General features: G+C 43.2%; 1 protein-coding gene across 10 annotated transcripts in view; it reads right to left on the bottom strand.

The window, feature by feature from the left end:
- Positions 1–18,868: 18,868 nt before the first annotated feature.
- Positions 18,869–22,222, bottom strand: part of LRRC20 (leucine rich repeat containing 20) — a 145,199-nt gene continuing 141,845 nt past the window's right edge. For all 10 annotated transcript variants that reach the window (XM_067552696.1, XM_067552692.1, XM_067552691.1 and 7 more), the window contains one exon: positions 18,869–21,689. In XM_067552696.1, the coding sequence (XP_067408797.1) occupies positions 21,532–21,689 (158 nt within the window). In that variant the 3' untranslated portion in view covers positions 18,869–21,531. The remainder of the gene's footprint in view (positions 21,690–22,222) is intronic.

The following is a 22,222-nucleotide window of genomic DNA, read 5'->3' as shown; positions in this document are numbered from 1 at the left end:
CATTTTGTCTTTGTTCCTGTTCAGCTACAGACACATACCTACCTCTGGATCAATTAATTTTGCAACTGAATCGAAGGACTAAGACCCATCCAGGTACTGGATGTATACCAGAGGAACTGTACAAGCCTGCAACTCCACAATTCTCCCAGAAACTGGATGTATATGGACTTTTAATCATTTGTATGTGTCTGATTTGCTTTGATCCTTTAACATTTCACTTATGGTTTATTTCTTTCTGTTTACAATAAACCTTTAGTTTTAGTTACTAAAGGATTGGCTGGCAGCGTAATATTTTGAGTAAGATCCAAACTTATATTGAACTGGTGCTGTGGCTGACCCTTTGGGGTCAGGGGGAACCTTTTTAGTAAAGAGCATAGAGTTTAAATAACAGGCCTCGTTACTGGACCTCGTGGCTGATTTGGGAACCAGGAACTGGAATGCAGCAAAGGGGACCGTGTGCTTTTGTGGACTGGTTTCTTGATAACCAGTGTGGGGAAATCAGAAGCGGTTTGTGGCTGTTTGGGAAGCCTGACTTCAGTGTCACTCATCAGTGCTGGGAGAGTCTGCTCTCCGTTTACAGCCTGCCCTGATCTTGGCATTTTCAGGTGGCTGCCCTGGGCACGGAAGGGTCACAGGGGGTTCTCTCAATTTCTCCTGTTGAAGCTGTTCCACACTGTAGTTAAATATATTAAATATTCCTTGTGCCAAAGAGAGAAAGTTAGAGCCTTACTTTACAGCCCAGTGTATAGGTTACTCATCTGGGAAGTGGGACACCCAGAGTCAAGTCACTGCTGCAGGTCAGCTGAGTGCACTAAAAGGTAGGCTATTGGCTGTTCTGGGTGGGAGTGTCTCTCATGGACCAGACAGTCCAACCTGGAATTGAGGAGCCTTTCTGACAAAAGTGTCATTGAAACAGATAGGTTTCTACAAAAAGTTTTGTTTAGTCAACATTTTTTGACCAAAAAAAAAAAAAGGTGCCCAAATAGTTCTAGGCAGACTAGATGCAAATAGGAGTATCTCCACTGGGAAGAAGGCTCATTTACACCTCTGATTATTTTTATGTTCCTGTAAAGGACCCCTGGCTGCCAGCCCTCCCTCGCCATCAATTTCTGAGGGAGGCCACACCTCCCGGCGCCTGCGTCCTGGGGGAGTTCTAGCAAAAGGGGGAAGTTAGCAGTTCAGAGTCTCCTCAGCCCTGCCAGTTGTCAGGAGGGGCAACCCAGTATCTCGGGGGCCTGGACTTGCCCTCGGGGTCAGGCCAACCAGGTAGGAGGGTTTGAGCCCTCCTTAGGTGAGCACCCAGTTCACAGCCCAAGCCCTCAAGTGGGGTAGGCCAAGTAAACGGGGACAGTCTCCAGCCCTCAATAGGGCAAGGAAATAGTTCAAATCCCGGCCCTTAGGCAGGCAGGCAGGCAGCAGGGAACAGTTTCTGGCTCTCAGTGGGCGAGCATCCCTAGGTCGGGGGGAGGGGGTGAAGAAGGGGACACAGGCCCGCCTGACTCCACTGCATCCCAGCCCAGGGCCCTGGCAGTGACGGGCTGTCCAGTCACTGGGTCAGCGGGGCTCCAGCCGAAATGTGCTGACACAGCTACAAGCCATAACGCAGCCACATGGGTGTCTGGCTCCCCGGGGCTCCTTCCTTTCCCTAGAGGGGCTTGTCCCCCGCGTCACTCCCCATTTCCTCAGGATACTCTGCCTGAGGGAAATTCCAGAATCCTTCAGCCTCGTCGCTCGAGGAGGTCCAGGAACTCTTCGCAGCCATCTGTGGAGGGCAGCTCCTCTAGGTCACAAGGTCCAGGGGTCTCCTCCAGCACGCCAGGCTCAGGTAGCTCCAGCAGGTCCTCAGGGCCCCAGCCAGTTGGCAGCTCTGGCAGCCTTCCCTCAGTGTAACAGTCAGGCCCCTGCACCAAGGGAGAGACATCCTTCCCTCTTGGCCGCCTTCTCCTCACTGAGCTGGAAGGCCTGCCCTTTATACTTCCTGTCCAGTGGGGGTGCACTGCCGGTTCCGCTCCTCAGTGGGGGTTTGGGCTTCCCTCACCATCAATCTCCGAGGGAGGCCACGCCTCCCGCCTACAGTACCATTATAGCAATTATAATTGGTATTTATTTATTATACATATTACAGTAGTGTCTAGAAGCCCCAACAAAGATCAAGGTCCTGTTATGCTGCATGCCATACAAATGCATAGTGAGAGACAACCGCTGCCATGAAGAACTTAGGATGGACTGTTCAGTAGTGCTGAGCATTGGCATAACTTTACTCCCACTGAAGTCACTGCTAAAACTCCCACTGAGTACTTCTGAAAAGCCCATCTGGAAAGATTAAATAGCCAGGCCTGACACAAGAAATATTATCTAGCCCTGTTTTACAGATGGTGAACTGAGGAGTTAAAACTGATCTCCTGAGGCCCAGTCCAGTGCCCTACATACAATACCATCCTTCCTGACTGCAGTCAGGCAATGGAGAATCAGGTCCCAATGGCTTCCTCTGAGCCAGATTCAAGCAAGCTGCTACTGAAAAGTATTGTGAATTCTCTCTGTGACATCCAGGCCATTCTATGCCCTTAGGGAGCATTCATCCCAGAGGAGAGCAGGGGTGTTGTCCTCCTTTGGGACTTTCTGCCATGGCAGTGTTGGGTTACAGATGGGGCTTCACAAGAGCCCCACTGCTAGAGGCTTTGAGGGAGGGGCCCCATTCCTGGCCAGCATCACCTGTGTTTTTGGCTGCACTGGTCTCCTAAGTGCTCCCCAGAGGAAGGGAGGAGAGGTTAAGATGCAGTTCAGTACATTGCATTGCTATAAAACTAAGGAACACAAAGGTGGTGGGAATTCGGGAATACCTCTCTTTTCCTGTCTCCCCCACAATGGCCTGCAAGCCATACAGAGTGCTTCAGAGAAATCAGACTTTCAAGTTTTAGGCTCCTCCATTCTGAAAGGTTCCATATCAGAAGTGTTATCCTCTGAATGGGACACTGAACCCTGCACCCTTCTACCCATCCCTATTGACTATTTACATGGGAGTTAAAGATCTCGAACAGTAAGGGGATAACATCTCAGGGCTCTGGTCAACATTCCCTATCCCCATTTATGTGTGTGGTGTTGCTTAGTACATGACTGTCCGTGTATTTTCTTGTTTAATCACCACGGGTGGGATCCACAAAGGGAGTTAGATGTTGCAAAGTTGAGCATTGCAGCACCTAGAAAAAAAATCATAGGATCAACACTGCTGTCCACAAAGCTGAGTGGAGAGAGGTAGGTGCTTCAGAATATGATCCACAAAAGCCAGCACAGTAGGAAGGGAGCTGCCTGAGCTAGCCAATGGAAGACACTGATGAGAGGAGTGTGTGCTCAGCCCAAATCTGGGCTGCAGGGAGGTGCATGTCTTTGCATAATGATCCTCAAATGGGAACCCCTCTCTTGAAATCAGGTGGATTAGTCATTTAAGGCATTTCTTGCAAAAATGAATTAGATGTCTGTCTTGCCCCACACAAAATGAGTAAGAGGAAATACTGCTGCAACCTTATTATCTTTGAGCCCAGTGGTTAGAGTATTTGCCTGGGATATTGAAGACCCAAATTCAATTCCCCCCTCCTCTTTGCCAGAGGAGGGGAAAAGATTTGAAGAGCAGTCACCTACCTCTCAGGAGAGTGCTCTAACCCCTGAGTTGTGGGATATTCTGATGTGGGAAAATCCCTGTTTCTCCTGTTAAACTGTTCCACTTTGGATAGATAATGAAAAAGTGATTGGAGCAAGGGGACTGGACCGGACCTAGGGTCTGCCACCTCCTTGGGGGGTGCCCTACCTACTGGACTACGGAGTCATTCTCTCTCTCTCTTTGGCCCCATGACTATTTAAATATTTATCCACAGTGGAACAGTTATCAGGCCATAGAGCAGGAATTGCTCCTTTCAGAGATGGCAGTATAAGACATGGTAATTGTAGGGGGAAAGGTTCCCCCATTCAGATAAAATTACTAATTTTTTTTGACACTGCTAAGAATTCTGTTTTAAAGAGTCAGGACAGAATCATCTGATGTAGTGTAGACCGTGAAATTTCAGCTAAGATGGGCCTACTTATAAAATTAAACTACCAAATTAATAAGTGCATATTGCAGAGTATGTGAAATGGTGACTGGAGTCCATTTTGAAAAGGGGTGATTGTTTCTCATTGCAACACACCCATGCTGTCTTTCTATTCTCAAAGTATGTCTGGTATTTCATTAAGATAACTGTTTATTAATTGCCTCTGTCGGGACCATTTTCCCTAATGAATTTATCCTCTGGGAGTAACTTATCTATGCAGTAAACAGAAATGTGTTAAATGCAGGGCGTGCTAGACCTCCACAGCTCCAGACCTCTCAAAATTCCTTATGATCAAAGCTAATGGCTGGATGCCACCCCAGGTATTGCTCAATTTAATCACAACAACCCCAATACTCCTTTGTTTGAAGGGTGGAACACTGAAACTAAAGAACAAATCTAGGTGGCTAGCACCTTTTCACTAATTAAAGCACATGGGTCTCTCCCTCTTGTATTGTTTTCTGGAATTCCTGTGGTTACTCATGTAAATTACCAAAATGCTTTGAAAAACATTGGATTGAAGAATATAAAAGAGAAGCAATGGAAATAAGCAAGCAGGCAAGCTTCAAGAGAAGAAGAATCACTCTTGACAAGAAACTGAGAAGAACTACCATCTTGCCCAGCTGCCTTCTGAGACCACAGATCCAGGCTCTCGGGGGAAGCTGCTAAGAAACCATCACCACCTCTTGCCTGCACTGGTGAGGATAATTGCTTTTGCAGCTAAAATATACTGGACTTTTGGTTTGGGGGCTCATTTTATATGTTTATAAGTATAGTAATTAAAGCCTCTCTGTCATTATCGAACGAGAGTCGTGTCAATTCCTGAGCACACTAAGAGCAGATCCCAGTCTGTGAGTTAACATGTAGAAACAATTTGGAGAGAGCCATCACATTCTTTTATTTAATGATGCAAATGAAAACCCCCCATGAATTTCCACATGAAAGGACATACATTTTAATTGGGGGAAAAAAGAGGTAAAGACATTGCCTGGCTGATTGGGTCTGTAAGAACCAAATCTTAGGGGAAATAGATTAACCAATGGACTTAATTAGCTTTGCTTTTACTGAAAGTCATCTAGAAGAACAGTTATACTTTCAAGCCTCTTTAAAACTCTTGGCAAATGGCACATAATGAAAACAATGCAGTGGAATAATTTATTCCTGCTAAACATGTTGCCAAGAAGCCACAGGTGAAGAAAATGCAGTGGGAAGGAGGTAAGGGCAGTACCCAGTCCATAACACTCAGCCCAGGGGCTATTGTTAAGTACTCTGTTTATTTCACTGTTGGAATTTCATGGGTGCATTAAGTATTTATAAAGCAGGAAGACTAATTGCCTGGGGTACAAGAGACATTGCAGCCAATTTCTGTGCAAGTTATACCTACATAACTCTGCCAGTGCATCTCAAATCCTGACCTTTAGATCCTCTGCTGTTCTATTCCTGATCTCCTCACACATCAATTCCTTACTTGCAGCACCCCTGCTATTTCAGTCCTGGGCTTTTCTTCAACAGGGACTCAATGATACTGAAATGTGCAATGGTTTGTCCTCACTTTAAGGCCCCTTTACACTAAGAGTACCTGAGCAACATAAAAGGACTTCCTGTCAATGAGAATCAGACCCCACCTCTTTTTCTGTTTACAATATGCTCAGTGCAGTTAATTGAAGTCATGTAAGGGAGAGAACAGGGGCAGACAGCAGCATTTAAAAAAGAGGGGGCCTGAATTCTAATCTCATACCTGTTTTCCATTCATAAACTGGCTGCATATCTGAAGCTTGCATTCTCTCCCATAAACTATTCAAAGAGTAGGCCAGAAATTGCAAAGCAGTCCTATTATGCAACCCTTGCTATGCTGCTTTTGTGCACAGTCTATGGACTGGATAAGCAACTGACTAGTAGGGAAAATTCCAAGAAAGATGGAGCCAGCAGAGGAAAAGCAAATACATAGGAGGGAAGAAGAGGAAAGATACAGGAAATAGAAAAGTGAAAGGACTTGGCTGTGGAGAAAGAGAGACAGTGGATGATAGAAGATATGAAGGAGAGAGATAGAAAGTGCTAAAAGTTAAGAAAGAGAAAATGGAAAGATACAATAGAGAATTTTACATAACAGTGCCATAGTCTAGGCCTTCCTGCCCTTAATTATAGTTTAAAAAATTGCTTTCTGTTACTACTGTTTTCTCCATTTTTCCTAGTTTTATCCATTTCCCTCATTATAACATGTAGCATAATTTGTATCAGATATCATGATAGCCAGACAAGAGGCTGGTTCAGTCTTCAACTAATGTGCTGCCTCACTTTTAAACAACCTCAACTCTATTTTAATCAGACTGGTGGTGCCCTTTGAACAGTCTCTTTTTGAGAAACTGCACTTACACATGGTTATTTAATGAGCTCTGTGTAATTATTTATTTCATCACAATCCAGACAAAGTGGATGACAGCACTGGATGACAGCACCCTTTTCTTCTGCATGCCTGATAATTATTGTTCACTGCAAACACAAGCAACATAGAAATATTTGAGAGATAAGCAGTATTGTTTGTTGGGGCATACAAAAAGAGTTGCATTCAAGTGAGCAGCTACTTATGGGGAAACCAGTACCCACACACTGAACCATTATCATAGGGGCCTAATACCAAGAGGAAAGATTGTCTTGAGATTATGGCACTAGACTGTGACTCCAGGGATGTGTGTGCAGTTCCTGGCTCTTCCATAGCCTCACTGTTTGCTCTTGGGCAAGTCACTTGATTTCTCTGTTCCCCAGTTGTAAGTAGGGGATAATACTTCCTTTATCTGTCTTGTCTATTTAGACTGTAAGTTTTTGGGGGCAGGATCTGTCTTTAACTATGTGTAGGTACAATGGGGCCTTCAGGTGCTACCATAGTACAACTAAATAATCAATTTCTGACTTTTCTAAATTATTTTGTTTTTAAAGTAGTGTAGTTCACTCTCGTTGCCACTTCACTTCCTTTCCCTCACCCTGGCTTTGAGGTGCAATGACTAGAAGGCAGTGTCATTCTTATTCTTGATAATGGACTGTCATTATGCAAACTTTTCCACAGATAGCTAAAGCACATCATGCGGACCATGCGTCAGGCTCTGTTATTTCAGTCTTGGGCTTCTCTTGAACACATTATGAATTGTGCTAAACTATGTAGTCGGGGAATCCCCATCATTGGAGGCATTTAATAACAGATTAGACAAACATCTGTCAGGGATAGTCTGGGTAGACTTGGTTCTGCCTCTTCGTGGGCAGATGGACTAGATCAGGGGTGGCCAACCAGTCAGAGATAAGCCAAAAAAAAACCTATACATACCGCAAAGAGCCACATTTACCTTACCCTCCACCGAAAATTCGCCTGGATCCATCAATTTTGGCGGCATCTTGTCAATTTCACTTGGGCGCCCCATACAATGTGCAGAGCAAAGAGCCAAGCCGTGGGTTGGCCATCCCTGGACTAGATGACCTCTTAAGGTCCCTTTCAGATGTACATTTCTATGATGCTCAAAATCCCTCCACTCCTCAGACGTGGTCCAGGCTTTAGTCTGGTTATTGGACACAGGTTCTTTCTACACTACAGTAGAACCTCAAAGATACGAACACTTTGGGAATGGACGTTGCTCGTAACTCTGAACAAAACATTATGGCACAGTACCCTGAAGTCAGTGTCTTCCAGCTGAGGCTGGGAGAGATCTCTGCAAAGGTGGCACCTGGCAGCACTGCCTGGTTTGCAAGCAGCTCCCTGCCCTATTCCTGTTTCTTGCCTTTGGGCTGAACTGAGGGGGCCTGTCCCACACTCTTGGCACTACAAGCCCCAGACCTCAGCCTGGGGCTCACTCTGCTCTGTGCACAGCTTGCCGTGCTCCAGAGGCAGCACATGGCAGGGGGTTGCTGCCAGCCCGCTCCCCTCCCTCCCCTGCCCCTTGCTGGCAGGATCCAGGAGTGCAGCCACAGGCATAACTTGGGCCATATCTGTGCACAAGCTGTGGCCCTTTAAAACTCCTCCAGAGCACAGCATGCAGCCTGCAGATCAGACTCTGGCTCCCATTCCAGCTTCAGGCCAGGCTTTGGTTGTAACCTTCAGTTCCTTGCAGCATCAGCAGCTCACTGTGGCAGCTTGTTTCTTGTCCTGCGCTGAGGTGGTGGTGGAGGAAACAGCACCCTTGACTTACAGGAAACAGTGCAGACCCCAAGATGCTTCTGTGCTGCATGCCAGTCTTTAAGATGCAATACAGGCACAGTATAGTATTTGCTTTCTTTCCCTTCCCCTGGCTGCCTGATTGCTTACTTCTGGTTCCACATGTTGTTTGGCTGACCGGTCAGGTTATAACTCTGGTGTTCATATCTTTGAGGTTCTACTGTATGTGTTTTAGCCATGTGAACCTCATCAGGTGACAACCATGTCCCCTAACCAGGTTATGTTTAGGAAGTAGATGGGTTCTTAGACGACTCCTCCTTCTCTAGAACATCGAAGTCATGATTTGTCATACCAGAGCAGGCTATTAGACTTTGATTTAGCAAAGCACTTAAACACAGATTTAACTTCAACCATGTGCTTAAGTGCATCCCGGTTCAGAAAGCATTTAAAACAGGCTTAATTTCAATGGGATTTAAGCACGTGCTTAAGTACTTTGCTTAATTGGGGTCTTAATACATCTGGTTCAGCAATATCAAGCAGAAGGTTGGAGAACCTGCCAAAGCATCTTGTCAATCACGAAGAGCTGTACATAGAGGAGGTCAGGGGAAGGGAAGTCTCTTTTCTTGCACAGGTAAATCTTATGCTATAAGGTATATGAGATCCACTTACTATTATTAGATTTCTCTTCACATGTTAGAAGTGGACAAATGTTAATTAGATTAAACCAGCCCTTTTTAGATTCCCACTCCAGTATTTCACTCAACAGCTTCCCATGACAGAACACCTCCCAGGCTGACTATATGCTACAAAAAATACCATTTCTTTGATCTGTTCAAAAGCAATTGCCATTTAAATTTAATTAAGTGGCCCTTGTTCTCATGTTGGGGGTCAGGGTAAGCAAGAGACTGCTGGATTTTCACTATAATCTTCATAATTTTGAATACACTCTAACATTTCTGGGCTAAACAGTCTTAGTCTCAGTTACTTCTGCTCCATTTCCAGGTGTCATAGGTCGCTTGCTCCAGTTGTGTTTCAGCTTTTACATTTCCAAGTGCTTCAACTCTTTCATTAATTGTTGTAATCGGGAGATTTTTTTAAAAAATCATAATTTAAAACAAATGTAGTGGTTTAAAAATAATTGATTCCCAAGACAGAAAGAGCCAGCAACTCCTTCTCATTTCCTCTGATGTATTGACAGACTAGTTTTCTGCAGATATTCAGCTATGGGAAAAGAACCCATAGCACTGAGTGCCAGGGAGGGTAGCAGTGACAAGCTTTGTGATGATGAAGAGTTGAGGTCTCTGGTTTCCCCTGAAGAAGCTCATTGTAAAATAAGCCAATGCCCAACTACCAGCCAAACTTTCTAAAGATGACCAAAAAAAATTTAGAGTAGCCATTTCCCTCCACAATCACCATCAGAGGATTGGAATTATCACTATTTGTTAATGTCTAGAGACAGTCACAGCTGGCTAGATCAGAACAGTGACAGTCCAATTTAATGGGCATAACATTCGTGGCCTAATGAGATGGGCTCTTTTGCATAAAAGTGTTTCAAATGGAATAAAAAAACTACACTATTACTTTGCATTTCTATAATTCCTTCCACCTCCTCCTCCCCAGTCAAAAAGTGTTTTACAGAGAAAGAGGGAGTAGATTCACAGCATCCTTGCCATGGAGATGTGGTTATCTCCACTATTCAGCTGAGGAAAAGTACAGAGACTGAGTGACTTGTACAAGATCACACAGGAAGGATGTAGCAGAGCTGGGAACAGAACCCTAATTTCTTGACTTTTAGTTCCCCATTCCTGTGTCTTAACCATAAGCCCCTCCCTTCCATTCCTACCAATTTGTCTTCATCTGTGCAAGTCTTCATGAGTTACTTTAAGATCCAGGTTAAAATTGTTTTCCTCCAAAGGCAATGATACACCACACTAATGGGAGTGGTATTAAAAAACAAAGGACCGGACTCTGGCGTAATCCCTTCTCACAGTGTTGGGGAGCAAGTGGCTCTGCTCTCCCTTAACATTCAGAAATAGCACAGAAATTGCTGCTTCTCATTTCTTAGACATGAAGAGGCTGCAGAGGGGATGAAGCTGGCTCAACACTAACAAAAGACAGGCAAAGCTTTTAAGCTGATGGAACTACCCAGGCTAAGATCAAATCTTAAAAGTCCTGACAGGCCCATTCCATGTTGCAATTGGTTCATTTGCAATTGCCACTGCTAATGTGATCTGCTTTTGAAATGGGACCGTCTCTCTCTTATGCAGAGTATAATCTCAAGTGAATGCCTCTTAAATGAACAAGAGAATGTAAGTGAATGATAACTCCTTCATACCCTCTGCCTGCCTGATCCATCGTATAGTGACTTTTGCTTGCTTTCCTCCCTCGTGCCTAGCTGTGTTGTTGATGAATACTCTGTATCATGACTACATAATGGAACAAAGCTTGCTTTCATGTTGTGCTTTTTTCGTACTTAAAAACAAAATTGCTTTACAATAATGAGTCTGACATTGTGATGTCTGAGACTGCATAGGCAAAGGCAACAAACATTATGCATCAAGCAGGAGCTCATGCACAGCATAGATAAGTGAACCTGCTTAACTGAATGCTGGCCAGGACACCAATCCTCTCTCTTAGCCTAACAGAATAAAAATATGTCTATACCAGAAGTCTTTGCTGTTATAGATCTACAAGTATAGCTACACTGGCAAAGCATTCCTCGTGGGGACACAAGAAACCTGCTTTTGTTGGTATAGCTTACTCCAGCTCCCCAAGTGACATAAGTTATACCAACTGTTATTTTCCTGGATGAACAAACCATTCTGGATGCTCACAAGGCAGTTGTGTTTGGATTCACATGCTGGATCTGCGTGCTTTTAAGTTCTCCTGCAGACAGTCTCTGGCTTTTTTGGCATGCTTCCCAAGCAGAGACTGTCTGGTACCACTTCTAGGGATGGGACCCTGAGGTCAAGCTGCCCAAACCCCCAAGATCAGTTTTGACCCCCAAAGTCCTCCCAGGACATAAGTACACCCTCCCCAGAACTCCATCCTTGTGGATATTTTGGTTTCAGTTTAACCCTTCAGGAACATATAACAGTTGAAGCAAGAAACATACACAGACTTTTTCAGAGGAATTTCTAAGCCAGTCACACTTTACTCATAGACAAATAATGAGACACAGATATTGGCAAAATAATAAACACCTGCCCCCACTTCTTTCTCCTAGTCCTCATCACTTGAGCATTTTTTTGGTATGGGTTGGCGCCATCAGATGTCCCCTCCCTTCAACTGTACTCCCCCAGCTCAGTCTTCTCTTTCTGGCCATGGAGTCTCTAATTTCCACAGGAAGCCACCCTCAACTTGTTCAGTCCAGTGGTCAAAAGATACTCATACTCAGCAAGCATGTCCCTTTGTGTTTCCTGAACCTCCTAGAGTGTGTGTTTGTTGTTAAAAACATACCAAAACAAACCCACAGAAAATACTTCTAACAACTTGTTTCTTTCTTTCTTCCAGCCCCCCTCCATGGAGGCCATCTAGATAGAACCAGTTTTTCCTAGGCTGTCGTGATCCCATTGTTTTAAGGTGCTCCCATTTGAATGGGAGGTTATACAGGTTAATGATAATCAACTGTTCCTGATCTGGAAGATACATGACAGCAGCCCTAATACCAAATAGTTGACTCCACACACTCTGAGAAATTCAGTGATACAGCAATTCCATAAAATCAATCAGAATTCATACATTTTACAAAGACAAATTTCCCAAACTGTCACAAGCACAGTTTTGTTGGTATAACTATGTGTGACTCTTGCTGGGGGTACCCACCATAGTTGTGGGGCATCTGGCTACCGCCTGCCCTTCAAGTGAGGAAGGCTTGTCTGTGCCTGCCAGGGGTTAGTTCCCTGACACCACCAGCCACAGGCATCACAAGCACTTCCATCTCATCCCATGCAGTTCCTCTGCAGGTTACCGACAGGCACACTCCAACCCCTGAGACTTCCGAATGTCTCCCTGGAGTGCCGCCCCTGACCCACTGGACAGTTACAGAATTCCAGATCCTCTGTTCCCAAAGGAACAGTACATCACAGCTTAAGCAGAAGAGCTCTACTTAACACCCAGCACTTAATTTGTTTATAGAGAGAGCAAGTATGCGTTTATTTAACAAAGAATAGATTGAATGATAGCCAGCAGCAGTATTGGAAAAAAAGGATTACCTATAAAATCATAACACATACTAGAACCTAAACTTAACTCTTATTATGTCATAAGAACAAAAGCTTATCCCAAATCCTTGCAGTGTATTACAGCTTTGCTGTGATCTTCCGTTCATGAAGCAAGGGCACTGTCAGCTCACTTTCTAGGTAACGGATTCCAGGGGGTCCCTTTGCAACCCCAGATATATCAAAACAGTTCTTGGATCTTCATTCATAAACCAGACACCATCCTGTTGTGCATTCCTTCCTGTAGATTTTGCCATCGCTTTGTTAATTTTTTAATTTTGATTAGCTAGTAGTTTAGTATGCAGATAGGTATCCATTGTGAAATATACAATACTCAATTTGCACATAATCAGATAGGTGTCTCCTGCCTCTCAAAAGGGACATATTTATCACCTCTTGGTGACCTACTTTAATTCACAGACTTTTAAGAATAGGAAAAGCCTTCTAGAATAGCTTTAGAAAGATGAGTGGGATCTTTAACTTCTGCCTGAACAGCCATCCAGGAGGATGAGAAAAGATTGGAGTTGAATCTCTAATTAATGTGACCATATTTCCCTATGCTGAATACAGGACACCTGGTAAAATTACTGTGTATGTGTGTGGGGGGGCCAATGCATGCTCAGAGCTGGCCAGGGGCTGTGTGTGTGTGTGGGAAACTGGGGGGGGGAGAAAGACACATAGCAGTGCTCTTCAGTGCTCATGGTCAGGGTGATTGGTGGAAGGGCAGAGTTGGTGGCAAAAGATAGCTCAAAGTAACTTGGCCACACACTGTTTGTTGAAGGTGTTTTTGCTTACTATACTCCCTGGCAAATCTCACTAGGGAGCAGGAGTTAGGATGAATTTGATTAAGAACTCTTCTAGATGGATGCTGCTGCCCTCTTCTACTGCCACTGAGTTTGAGCCGTAGCACCTTGTGTTGAGATCCTACCAGCTTTTACAGACTCAGCTGATGCAAGATAGGGCTAAACTACCATGACTGAAATATAAGCTTTGTGACCATAAGCCCCATTGGGAGTGGGGATTCTAACTTCTACTGTTTAAATGCAGACAATCAAACAGGAAAAATCATAACCTAAGCAAATGCTGTGTTTACATACTGTGGCAAGGTAGGCCTGTTCTGCCCCTCCGCAGGTCCTGCACTCTTCTCGGCTACACTGGTGGTATAGATGGGTGGGAGCGGCGGGGGCCTGGTCCCATCCTCTACCCCAGACCCCAACTCAGGGAGCCTGTGAGGAGTAGCCTCAAACCACTTAGTCCGAGAGCTACTACCTTCCCTAGGTCACCTGTCATTGGCTCCACTGCTCATGGTCCACTTCCTGGAACCAGAGCGAGGGTTTTTCCCCCTTCCTCACTGTGGGTCTCTCTGTCCCTGTGATCCTCCCATTTGGGTGAGGTCACCCCACCTCAACTCCTTTGCTCAGTTGTCTGAGCAGCCAGGTCCTCCTTCATGCCTCTGTGCCTATGACCCTTGGCCCTTCCCAGACAGGCTTCTCCTTAACTCCTGTACCTTTGGGGTTGTGGTAGCAACAGCCATCACTCTAGGCAGGGCAGAGCTACTCAACTCCCTTTCAGCTGCCCCTACCTATCTGATAGGGAGGCTTTTAACTGCTGGGGCAAGCTTCTTAATTGGCCTCAGCTGGCCTAATTGACCTGGAAAACCCCCAGCTTAATCACCCAGGAAACAAGGATTTGTTGATCCTGGGGCTAATATAGATACTCTCCACTACTCTCCTATAGCCCTCATGTCTGGCCCTGTCACAATACTTAATTTCCCCCTCTGTCTTGTGTATCTACACAGCTTAACAGACAACCACCACCACATTTTCTTGACTCAGCTCAAGGACTAACTTGGTAAATTTAGATCTTTCTTTGCTCACAACCTGAAAGTGCTTGCTGACTGAGAAATGCATTGAGGCCAGTACCAGTTGCCATTTTTATAGCAGCTTAAATGTGAACAGCACATTAGAAGGCTATGGTGCTGAGAGATAGCCAGATGCTGTGGGAGCAGCAGAAGGCACAAGGCTGAAGGCTAGGAGTTGCCAGTATCCAACAAAAACTATTAAAACAACAATCTCTAGATGGGTTCTCACCTTAGAAAACTGACTTTTGTAGTAGGAAAAAAAATAGTTAATAAGGATCAGCAGTTTCAGACTCTGCGATTTTAATCCTATAATTGGACAGGATGCGATCTTAGCTATTCCTTCAGGCTGATTCTCTCACTCTTATCCATTTTGTAAAATCATAGTCCGATGGGACTTTGAGACTAACGTGTCATCAATGGCTTAAATGATGAAACCACAAAACTAAAAATCAAGTAACATTTTCCTCATGGCCAAATTAAAATTTTCCCCTCTCTGTCCTAGAGTGTTAAAAAACAAGCAAATTCTATTGGAGTTTAAAAACATATTTACTGATCTTGGAATGGATTTGGAATCATTAATGTTTTGCCTATAGTTCAAAGCACCTACATCATTTAGCACTTGTTTTTTCCCAAGTTTCTGGAAGGAAATGAAACTGAGAGGCACAAGTAGCTGAGATCCAAAATTCAATCTATGTCTTTAGAGTTCTTCCTCTATCTCAAAATTGGAGAATATCCACTGGATTCCAAGGTTTTATTTAAAATACCCCTTGTGTCTTTGTCACCAAATAAAACCTCTGTAAGAGCTACTGGTTTTGTTCAGCCTATAAAGTTATGCTTTGCCACTACAGATCTAGACAAATAAAAGAGCATAAATTAGCTACAAACCATCTTCAGAGAGCAGTACTGACTTCATTTATGCCAGTGACTAAACAAGGAACCAGAACAAGTTGGTTAGCTGCTGCATCATGTCTTTGGTAAAAAGCACAAACCACCACTCCAGTGCTGCCCCAAAGTCCAGGGTCATCACTTTTGTGGCACTGAATTTTCAATGGAAATACAGCATCTCCTACCACAGCACAGTCTGCAAATGTTCATAATTACACACAGGGAGGAGGTTATCATATCATCACATAAGACAGAGATGGAAAAGACCAGTTGTAACCAATCACTGAACCCACATTACACTCTTTCATCACAAGGTTAATCGTCAGACTCCTTTTCTTTGTGACTCTACATTGTGGTTACCATCCTTTCAGCCAAAGAAGAGCAGACTCCCTTTGAAACTAATCATTTCTGTCCAGATCAGATGACTGAAGGAATTGCTGTTGAATGACATGAGTTGCTACCCCACTGACAACAAAGTGCTGCTCCTACAATATTCCACAACAGCTGACACCCACCAGGTTAGGCCGATCTGAGAAATCAAACCCAGTGTGCAATCACACATTGAAATTCAGCCAAAGGAAGTTACTTTTAATGGGACATTAGACTCTGAAGTAGTAGAGAATTCCAGTTAGAGCGCCTGCACCAAACAAAGGAGTAGCCTCCAAATTCCCCTCTCAGTGGGACCCTGTGGGGTTGTACACTGGAAGGGCTTCAGCTGGAAATGGTATTTTCCCCTGGTAGTTGAGTGAATTATCAATTAGTGCATCCTTCATCATCTCTGAAATGGCCAAAGTGTTCTTCGGCTCTGATTCAGAGAGCAGACAAACAGTTCAGCCTCAAATAAAGGAAAAGTTATTGTAAAACATGCATATATAGAAAACAGATAAAAACACCTTTATCCAATTAGAATTAAAACTCAGAATTTCACCCAAACAGCGCTCTCTCCTGGGTAATGCCATACCCTGCCCTTTTGTAAAACCATTCCTCATGGTGCCTCCTCACAGATATGTTGTTTATCCGCAGAGAAAATACATCATTTATCAGTTTAGTTAAAAATGAAAGTGCTCCTTGGGATTTGGAAATTCTTTCCTTGTTCTACTCTAGTCTATATTAGGCAGCTGAGGTGGTGTTCGAGCCTTAACAGCTGCTGAATGCACAGTAGTCAAAAGGATAGGCTAATGATGACTTTTGCTGCTCGAATGGCCCGGCAGCTCAGCATACAACTTTTACTTTAATTTCTGGTGTTTTGTAAACGTGTACCTGTTCACAAAAGCTTTCAAACCTCTAGATCGAGGGTGGATCCACAATTTTCTTGAAGGACTCCCATGTCCTTTCCCCATTGGACTTGGAATGTTTCAATTCTGAGACTTACTTTCTTTGAAATGTAAAAGAAAGCAAAAAATGCCCCCAAAACAACCAAGCTGTTTTTGACATTTTATTATATAAGTTTTGATGGCACTGATGGTTCTGTCATGGTAATGGTAAAGAATTACAAAAATTGCTTTCTTTTAATACTGAACAAGAAACTATTTGAGGAAGGAAAATGGTATCATCCCTAAAACTAATCTACTTCTGTCATTTAGAGCTCCTGCCTAGAGCTCTCACATAGCCTTCTTCTGTCTGGTTTCCTACTTCAGTTTTAAACAAACAGTGCAGACATCTTCATATCTTGTCCCTCTTTTTTCCGTATAAACAATCTTTAAAAACAAAACTGTAGATCAGTTTGAGTCACCGGCTTTACAGCTCATCCAGATCTGATCATCCTCTGGCCTTGAGGGTTTTGTCCGGTTTATTCACTTGAATTATGAAGGACTTTGCTCAACCTTCACACAGCCTGCAGTATGAATACCATTGTTAGCAGAGTCACACAGCAATTCAACTGGTTCAAAGATTTTAAGGCTAGAAGGGATCATTATGATCATCTGGCCTGATGTCCTGAATAACAGAGGCCATAGAATTGTACCTAGTGAGTTCAGTGTCAAACCCGTAACAGACCCAAACTGGGTTAGCTACCAGCTGAATATCCCACCTGTTTCTTCCACAACGAATGCTTTGATCTGTCTTATCCATGTAGGATCTTGGGGCAGACCTGTGTCCAGTGACAACGGTTGTTCAATATTTTTACCTATTCAGTTTTATACGGACTATGTCTACTGGTTTAAGCTTTGGGCTGTAGTCCAATAACTAACAAAGAAAGCTTGAGATCTCTTAGAGTTGGTATCTCTCAGCTTCATGTCTTTAAGAAGAGCCCTTAGGAAAAAGATATCATATAAATTGGCAGCATTGATCTAATCTGACAACCTATAAGAAGCTGAGCTGGGTTTATGCTGGTAATTGTTGTGCCAATGTGGTGGGAGTTGCTCTATAGCTCAGAAGATCTAATATGGGATCTTTTTGTTGTAGAATTCTCTCAATAATTGGTTCTGTTCCATCTGCCAATTCATTCCCTTGTTGCAAGAATTAATATGCTTGAAGTCATACTGTAGCCCAGAAGCCTGGAATTTAGAACTAGCAAATTGTGACCCATGGCCAGTGACTATTTCTTCCAAGTGCCAAACTAATAAAAGATGCATTTTAATTTTTCTGTGATGTGTTGGCTTGTGTATCTAGTGAAAAGTAGAATTTCTAGAAATCTAGAGAAACAGCTAATGGCTACTAGATACCTATGGCCCCTCTTCTTCCTGGTGGAAGAGGTTTGAGTTGTCTTTTTCTAGTGCAAGACTTGCATGATTCTACTTTGAGTTTTAGGTCCACCCCTAAGTGCGTGGCCACTCAGACACTGGGGCTTGTTGCAGTGGTTACTGAGGCGTTGGTGTCCTTCTTGATCTCTTCCTTCATGTGATCCTGCAAGGATTGTGGGCTTCTGGTACAATCAGCATAGGTCATCAGATCTTCAAAGAGTTCTAACTATGCATAGAAGTCAAGGGCTGGATCTGGGACGTCTGCTCAGTAACATCTGATACACAACTTTAAATGGTATCATCACATCACTAGCAACTATTTTAATCAGTTCTGATCTCTGTAGTGAGGATGGCAGCCCACTCAATATGGCACCCATGTTAGTTCTTCTGTGTCTTTCAAAGCCTTTGAAGAATCTAGATGACCAATAGAACTCCTAGATAAAGTATCAGCCACCACTAGGGAACTCCCTGGTGCATATTCTGTAATATGTTTAAATCTCAAACACTTGAGTAGTCTGTGGTATCTAGTCTAGGTCTTTTTTATTAAATAGATAAATGACTTGTGTTATGCAATGAGTTTTAAATGATCAGACCCTGCAAATATCTTGTCAACCTGTCATATTATTTTATGCTCTTTCTTTTATGGCTGTACCATGTCATGGAATCTGAAAGTCATCTGAAATAACATGCTGCCAGCTCCCAATCATCTCTGTAATTGAAGTAGTACAATGTTGACTTCTTAGACATCAATATGAAGTCACAAAAAATTCTGAATTAACATACAGTATTATATTCACACATGCACACACCACTTCTGAATTCAGTAACTTGGAATCAAGATTATGATTTTAAAGAAGAAAGCACAGGCAGTACTGATTTCAATGCAAAGCAATAAAGAATGTCTAGTTCACAGCATGTATCGATTGTTTAAAGAAATCATCTTTACAATCAAGCCAGGCCAGATGGGAACACAATTGCTCTCAAGAAGATAAGCATTAAAGAGGTTTAGCAAAGGGTATATTTATTTTGACACTTGACATTTCACGTATTGATTAAATGAAAATGACTTTTTGTCAGTAGAGCTTTAGGAATCCATCTCACTGCTTCTACAAAATGGCCAATGTTATAAAACCAACCACATATATTATTTCAAAGTAAAGTTTCATTGTAAATAAAGTGGGTATAGAACAACAAAAGCCTTCTACCCAACTTGCCACTAATACCAATATTTGAAAGCAGCCAACCTTTTAGAGATGAAGTGAGCAATAGAGACGTAAATGTACTCCCACTGAAATGACTGTTTCCCCATTTAGATGTTACAAGCTGGGTGAAATCTTGTTAAGAGCAGAGCTAAAACTTCACTGAAACTGATGTGTGAACTTCCCCTTAACACATCAGGGGGGCACACCAAAAACAAGGCGAAACTGAGTCTGCCCGAACCTAGAACCCTGCAGATGGAGTGTTTGACTGGTGGGTGGGAGCATGTGCGCAAAGCAGCATGTTGTACATTCCTTGTAAATAAATTAGATTGCATCAAAGAAAATACCAGACTCCATCAATTGCTGCTTCCAGCTGGAATTTCCTGGGCCCCCAAACTTAGACTAGCTGCATGGGTCAGAAAGGGAAACAATAACATCCGCATGTATGTATTAGGCACATCCAGCATATGTCTGTATTCTGTGAAAAACATTATTCAAGTAGAGGATGAAACAAATATGTTAATTTATTGCCTTTTTGTTTTAAATCAAACCATCAGATATCATTTCTCACCAGAAACTTTCTGATTCCTCCATCCACCAGGTTCTCTCTTGATCCTGCGCAACAGGAAACTAAGTTAAATTTATTAAAACAAAATGCATCTAACGTGAAATCTTCATGGGACAAGCAGTAAGCAGCTCATGACAGGACACACTCAGAGAGATCACTAAAAGCTGAATTAACATACACTGGAGTGACATGCAGAAACCAAGGGTTTTCAAACATGTTCCTCCAGCCCTTCTCTTGTTAATGTCAATGCAGTGCCACTGAGTGGTATTACACTAGGAGTATAACTCAAGTTATCTACCCTGAATGACTGTTCTCATATTAGCTGAGTTCAAGCAAGCCTAGCTCACTGTGATATACTTGAGCTGCTGTAGCCACACTGGAGAGGCACTCATGTAGCACTAAGAACTCTGGGGATGCACACAATCCAAGGTTCTTAGTGATGTAATAAAATGAGCCTTTCTATGAATTCTTTCCCAGTAAATTGTAGGGGAACTTGTCTGTCCTTTCTGGGCACAGGGGAGGAATTGTGGGAAGGCATTAGAGAAGTATTGGCATTCGAGTGGAGCTAGCCTGCGTCCACACTACAGCAGAATGGTCATGTTAGCAACTGACGAGTTGTGCTCACTTGAGTTTTGGCCTTTGCCTTCCCTCTCAGGCCAGCCAACTTGACTTAAAAGTACCATTACACTTCCATAAAGGTTTTTTGTGTGTGGTTGGGATTTGAGTTAAAGGCAGCATTCAAATTATAACTCAAGTTAACATTGCAGTGAAGACAAGACCTAGGAGGCTGAACAGAAATTATTTATCTTGGACCAAATCAACTAATCTGTCCAAACGGGGGCAGGGTGATCATTATGCCTTGTCAATCAAATCCTGATTGGAAGAACCAGAGAAGAAAAGGAATTGTCTGTAGATAGGATATTTTTTTCCAAAAGGATATCTGTATTATAGGGTAAGTTTTATGGTTTTGTTTTGATGCTCACAGAGGTGCCCAGTTAATAAGCTCCACCTAACATCCGGCTCAGATCCTTGGGGCAAGCCATCAAGATCAAACCAGTCAAACAGTCCATCCACATAGTATTTTCATTCAATCCCGGATCAGCAAGGCTCTGTAAACAAGTGCTTTCCCGTTATTCATGGGACAGAGTCTCCCTCCAGCACTCTTCTGCTCCATCCCATGCTTCACGCTGAATAACAGGGCTCTGACTGATACAGGAATGGAGTAGGCTATTACATTGATCACTGCTGCAGCAAAGTGTTATTCTTCTAACAAGTCTCTTTTTCACCAGAGACTCACTGCAGAAGGCTCTGCTGTGAGATTAATTCTAGTTTTCTTTGATGCATAGAAAATCCACTCAGGAGACTGAGTCTCTTATCCAATTTATTTCTGCATTTCTGTTGCCCTGGAAGTTTAATCTTTTCACAGATTTATTCCTTTATCAAATAGCAATTTACTAGGGACTCATTGCACTTCTGTGTGCTGTGTATTTTAGTTCCAGAGGGGTAGCCGTATTAGTCTGTATACAGCAAAAACAATGAGAGTCTTGTAGCACTTGAAAGACCAACACATTTAATTTCTGCAGGCATAAGCTAATTACATTTGTCAGTCTTTAAAGTGCTCCAGGACTCTTGTTGTTTTTGTGTATTTTAGACAGCTGCAAAGAAACAACAAGCAGATCCACTCTCTATCAATGAAATATTGATTCTGAAAAAACACAATTCCCCCCATCCCATTCCTCACAGCTACACAAAACCTAACACATGCAGGAGTGATGTAGCTTGCAAAAGCTGGTGGAGCCATTCTAGATAAGCATGCCCTGCAGCCTCATACCCTGACTTTCCCTTTAAAAACCATTCTCAAATGAAGTCATACCAAGTCCACACACCCAAAGTCAGTGTTTCAGACTTGTGGGGCAGCATGTGCTCCCTTTCGAGACACCAGGAGGTCAAATTTTATCAGCGGCCTGGCAATCACCCGGACCTCCTCATTCAGGGGATTTGACTTCAGGTTCACACTCTGCAGGGACTCCATTGAAGAAAGTTTCTCAACAGGGACATCTGGAACAAGAAGAACATGCACAAAATAAACAACCATCTGGATTATGACAGAGACACACACAAGATAGTCAGGCCCTTGGGAATTTAAGATCTTTGTCACTCGCATCCTTAGGTGCAATCAGTCTGTGAAATGAAATGAATCCAATGTAAGACAGAGAGTGAGGCAGCAACTGCGCTCTGTGACTAGTTGAAGCCCAGGAGCTCAGGGTTTTGAAGCTCTGGTAATGCTCCAATTTCTATGTCTATTATTTATTCATAATAAGAGGGTTTAACTGAAGAAAGAGTACATAAATTACACCCTACGAGAATGGGGCGTGGAAGCTAGGAGTACAAGTGACCTCGCTTTAGATGGGTGCCAGAGTTGCAGACTCAGCTGATTTTGGAGATAGAGCTATAATTAAGGTCACATTCATGCCTTCATTATAAGATTTTGTTTTCACACACATCAGGTTCTGAAAAATATTTCCTTTAGATTGAATTGTCCTTGCCTGGTCTCAGCCCAGAGGTGAATTATTTCCAGAAATTTGAGAAAA

Source organism: Emydura macquarii, unplaced genomic scaffold (genome assembly GCF_026122565.2).
Source record: "Emydura macquarii macquarii isolate MOO-44397 ecotype Brisbane River unplaced genomic scaffold, CSIRO-AGI_Emac_v2 contig_1390, whole genome shotgun sequence".
NCBI lineage: Eukaryota > Metazoa > Chordata > Testudines > Chelidae > Emydura > Emydura macquarii.
Note: the sequence above shows the minus strand (reverse complement) of the source record. Positions and strands in the feature narration are given on the sequence as shown.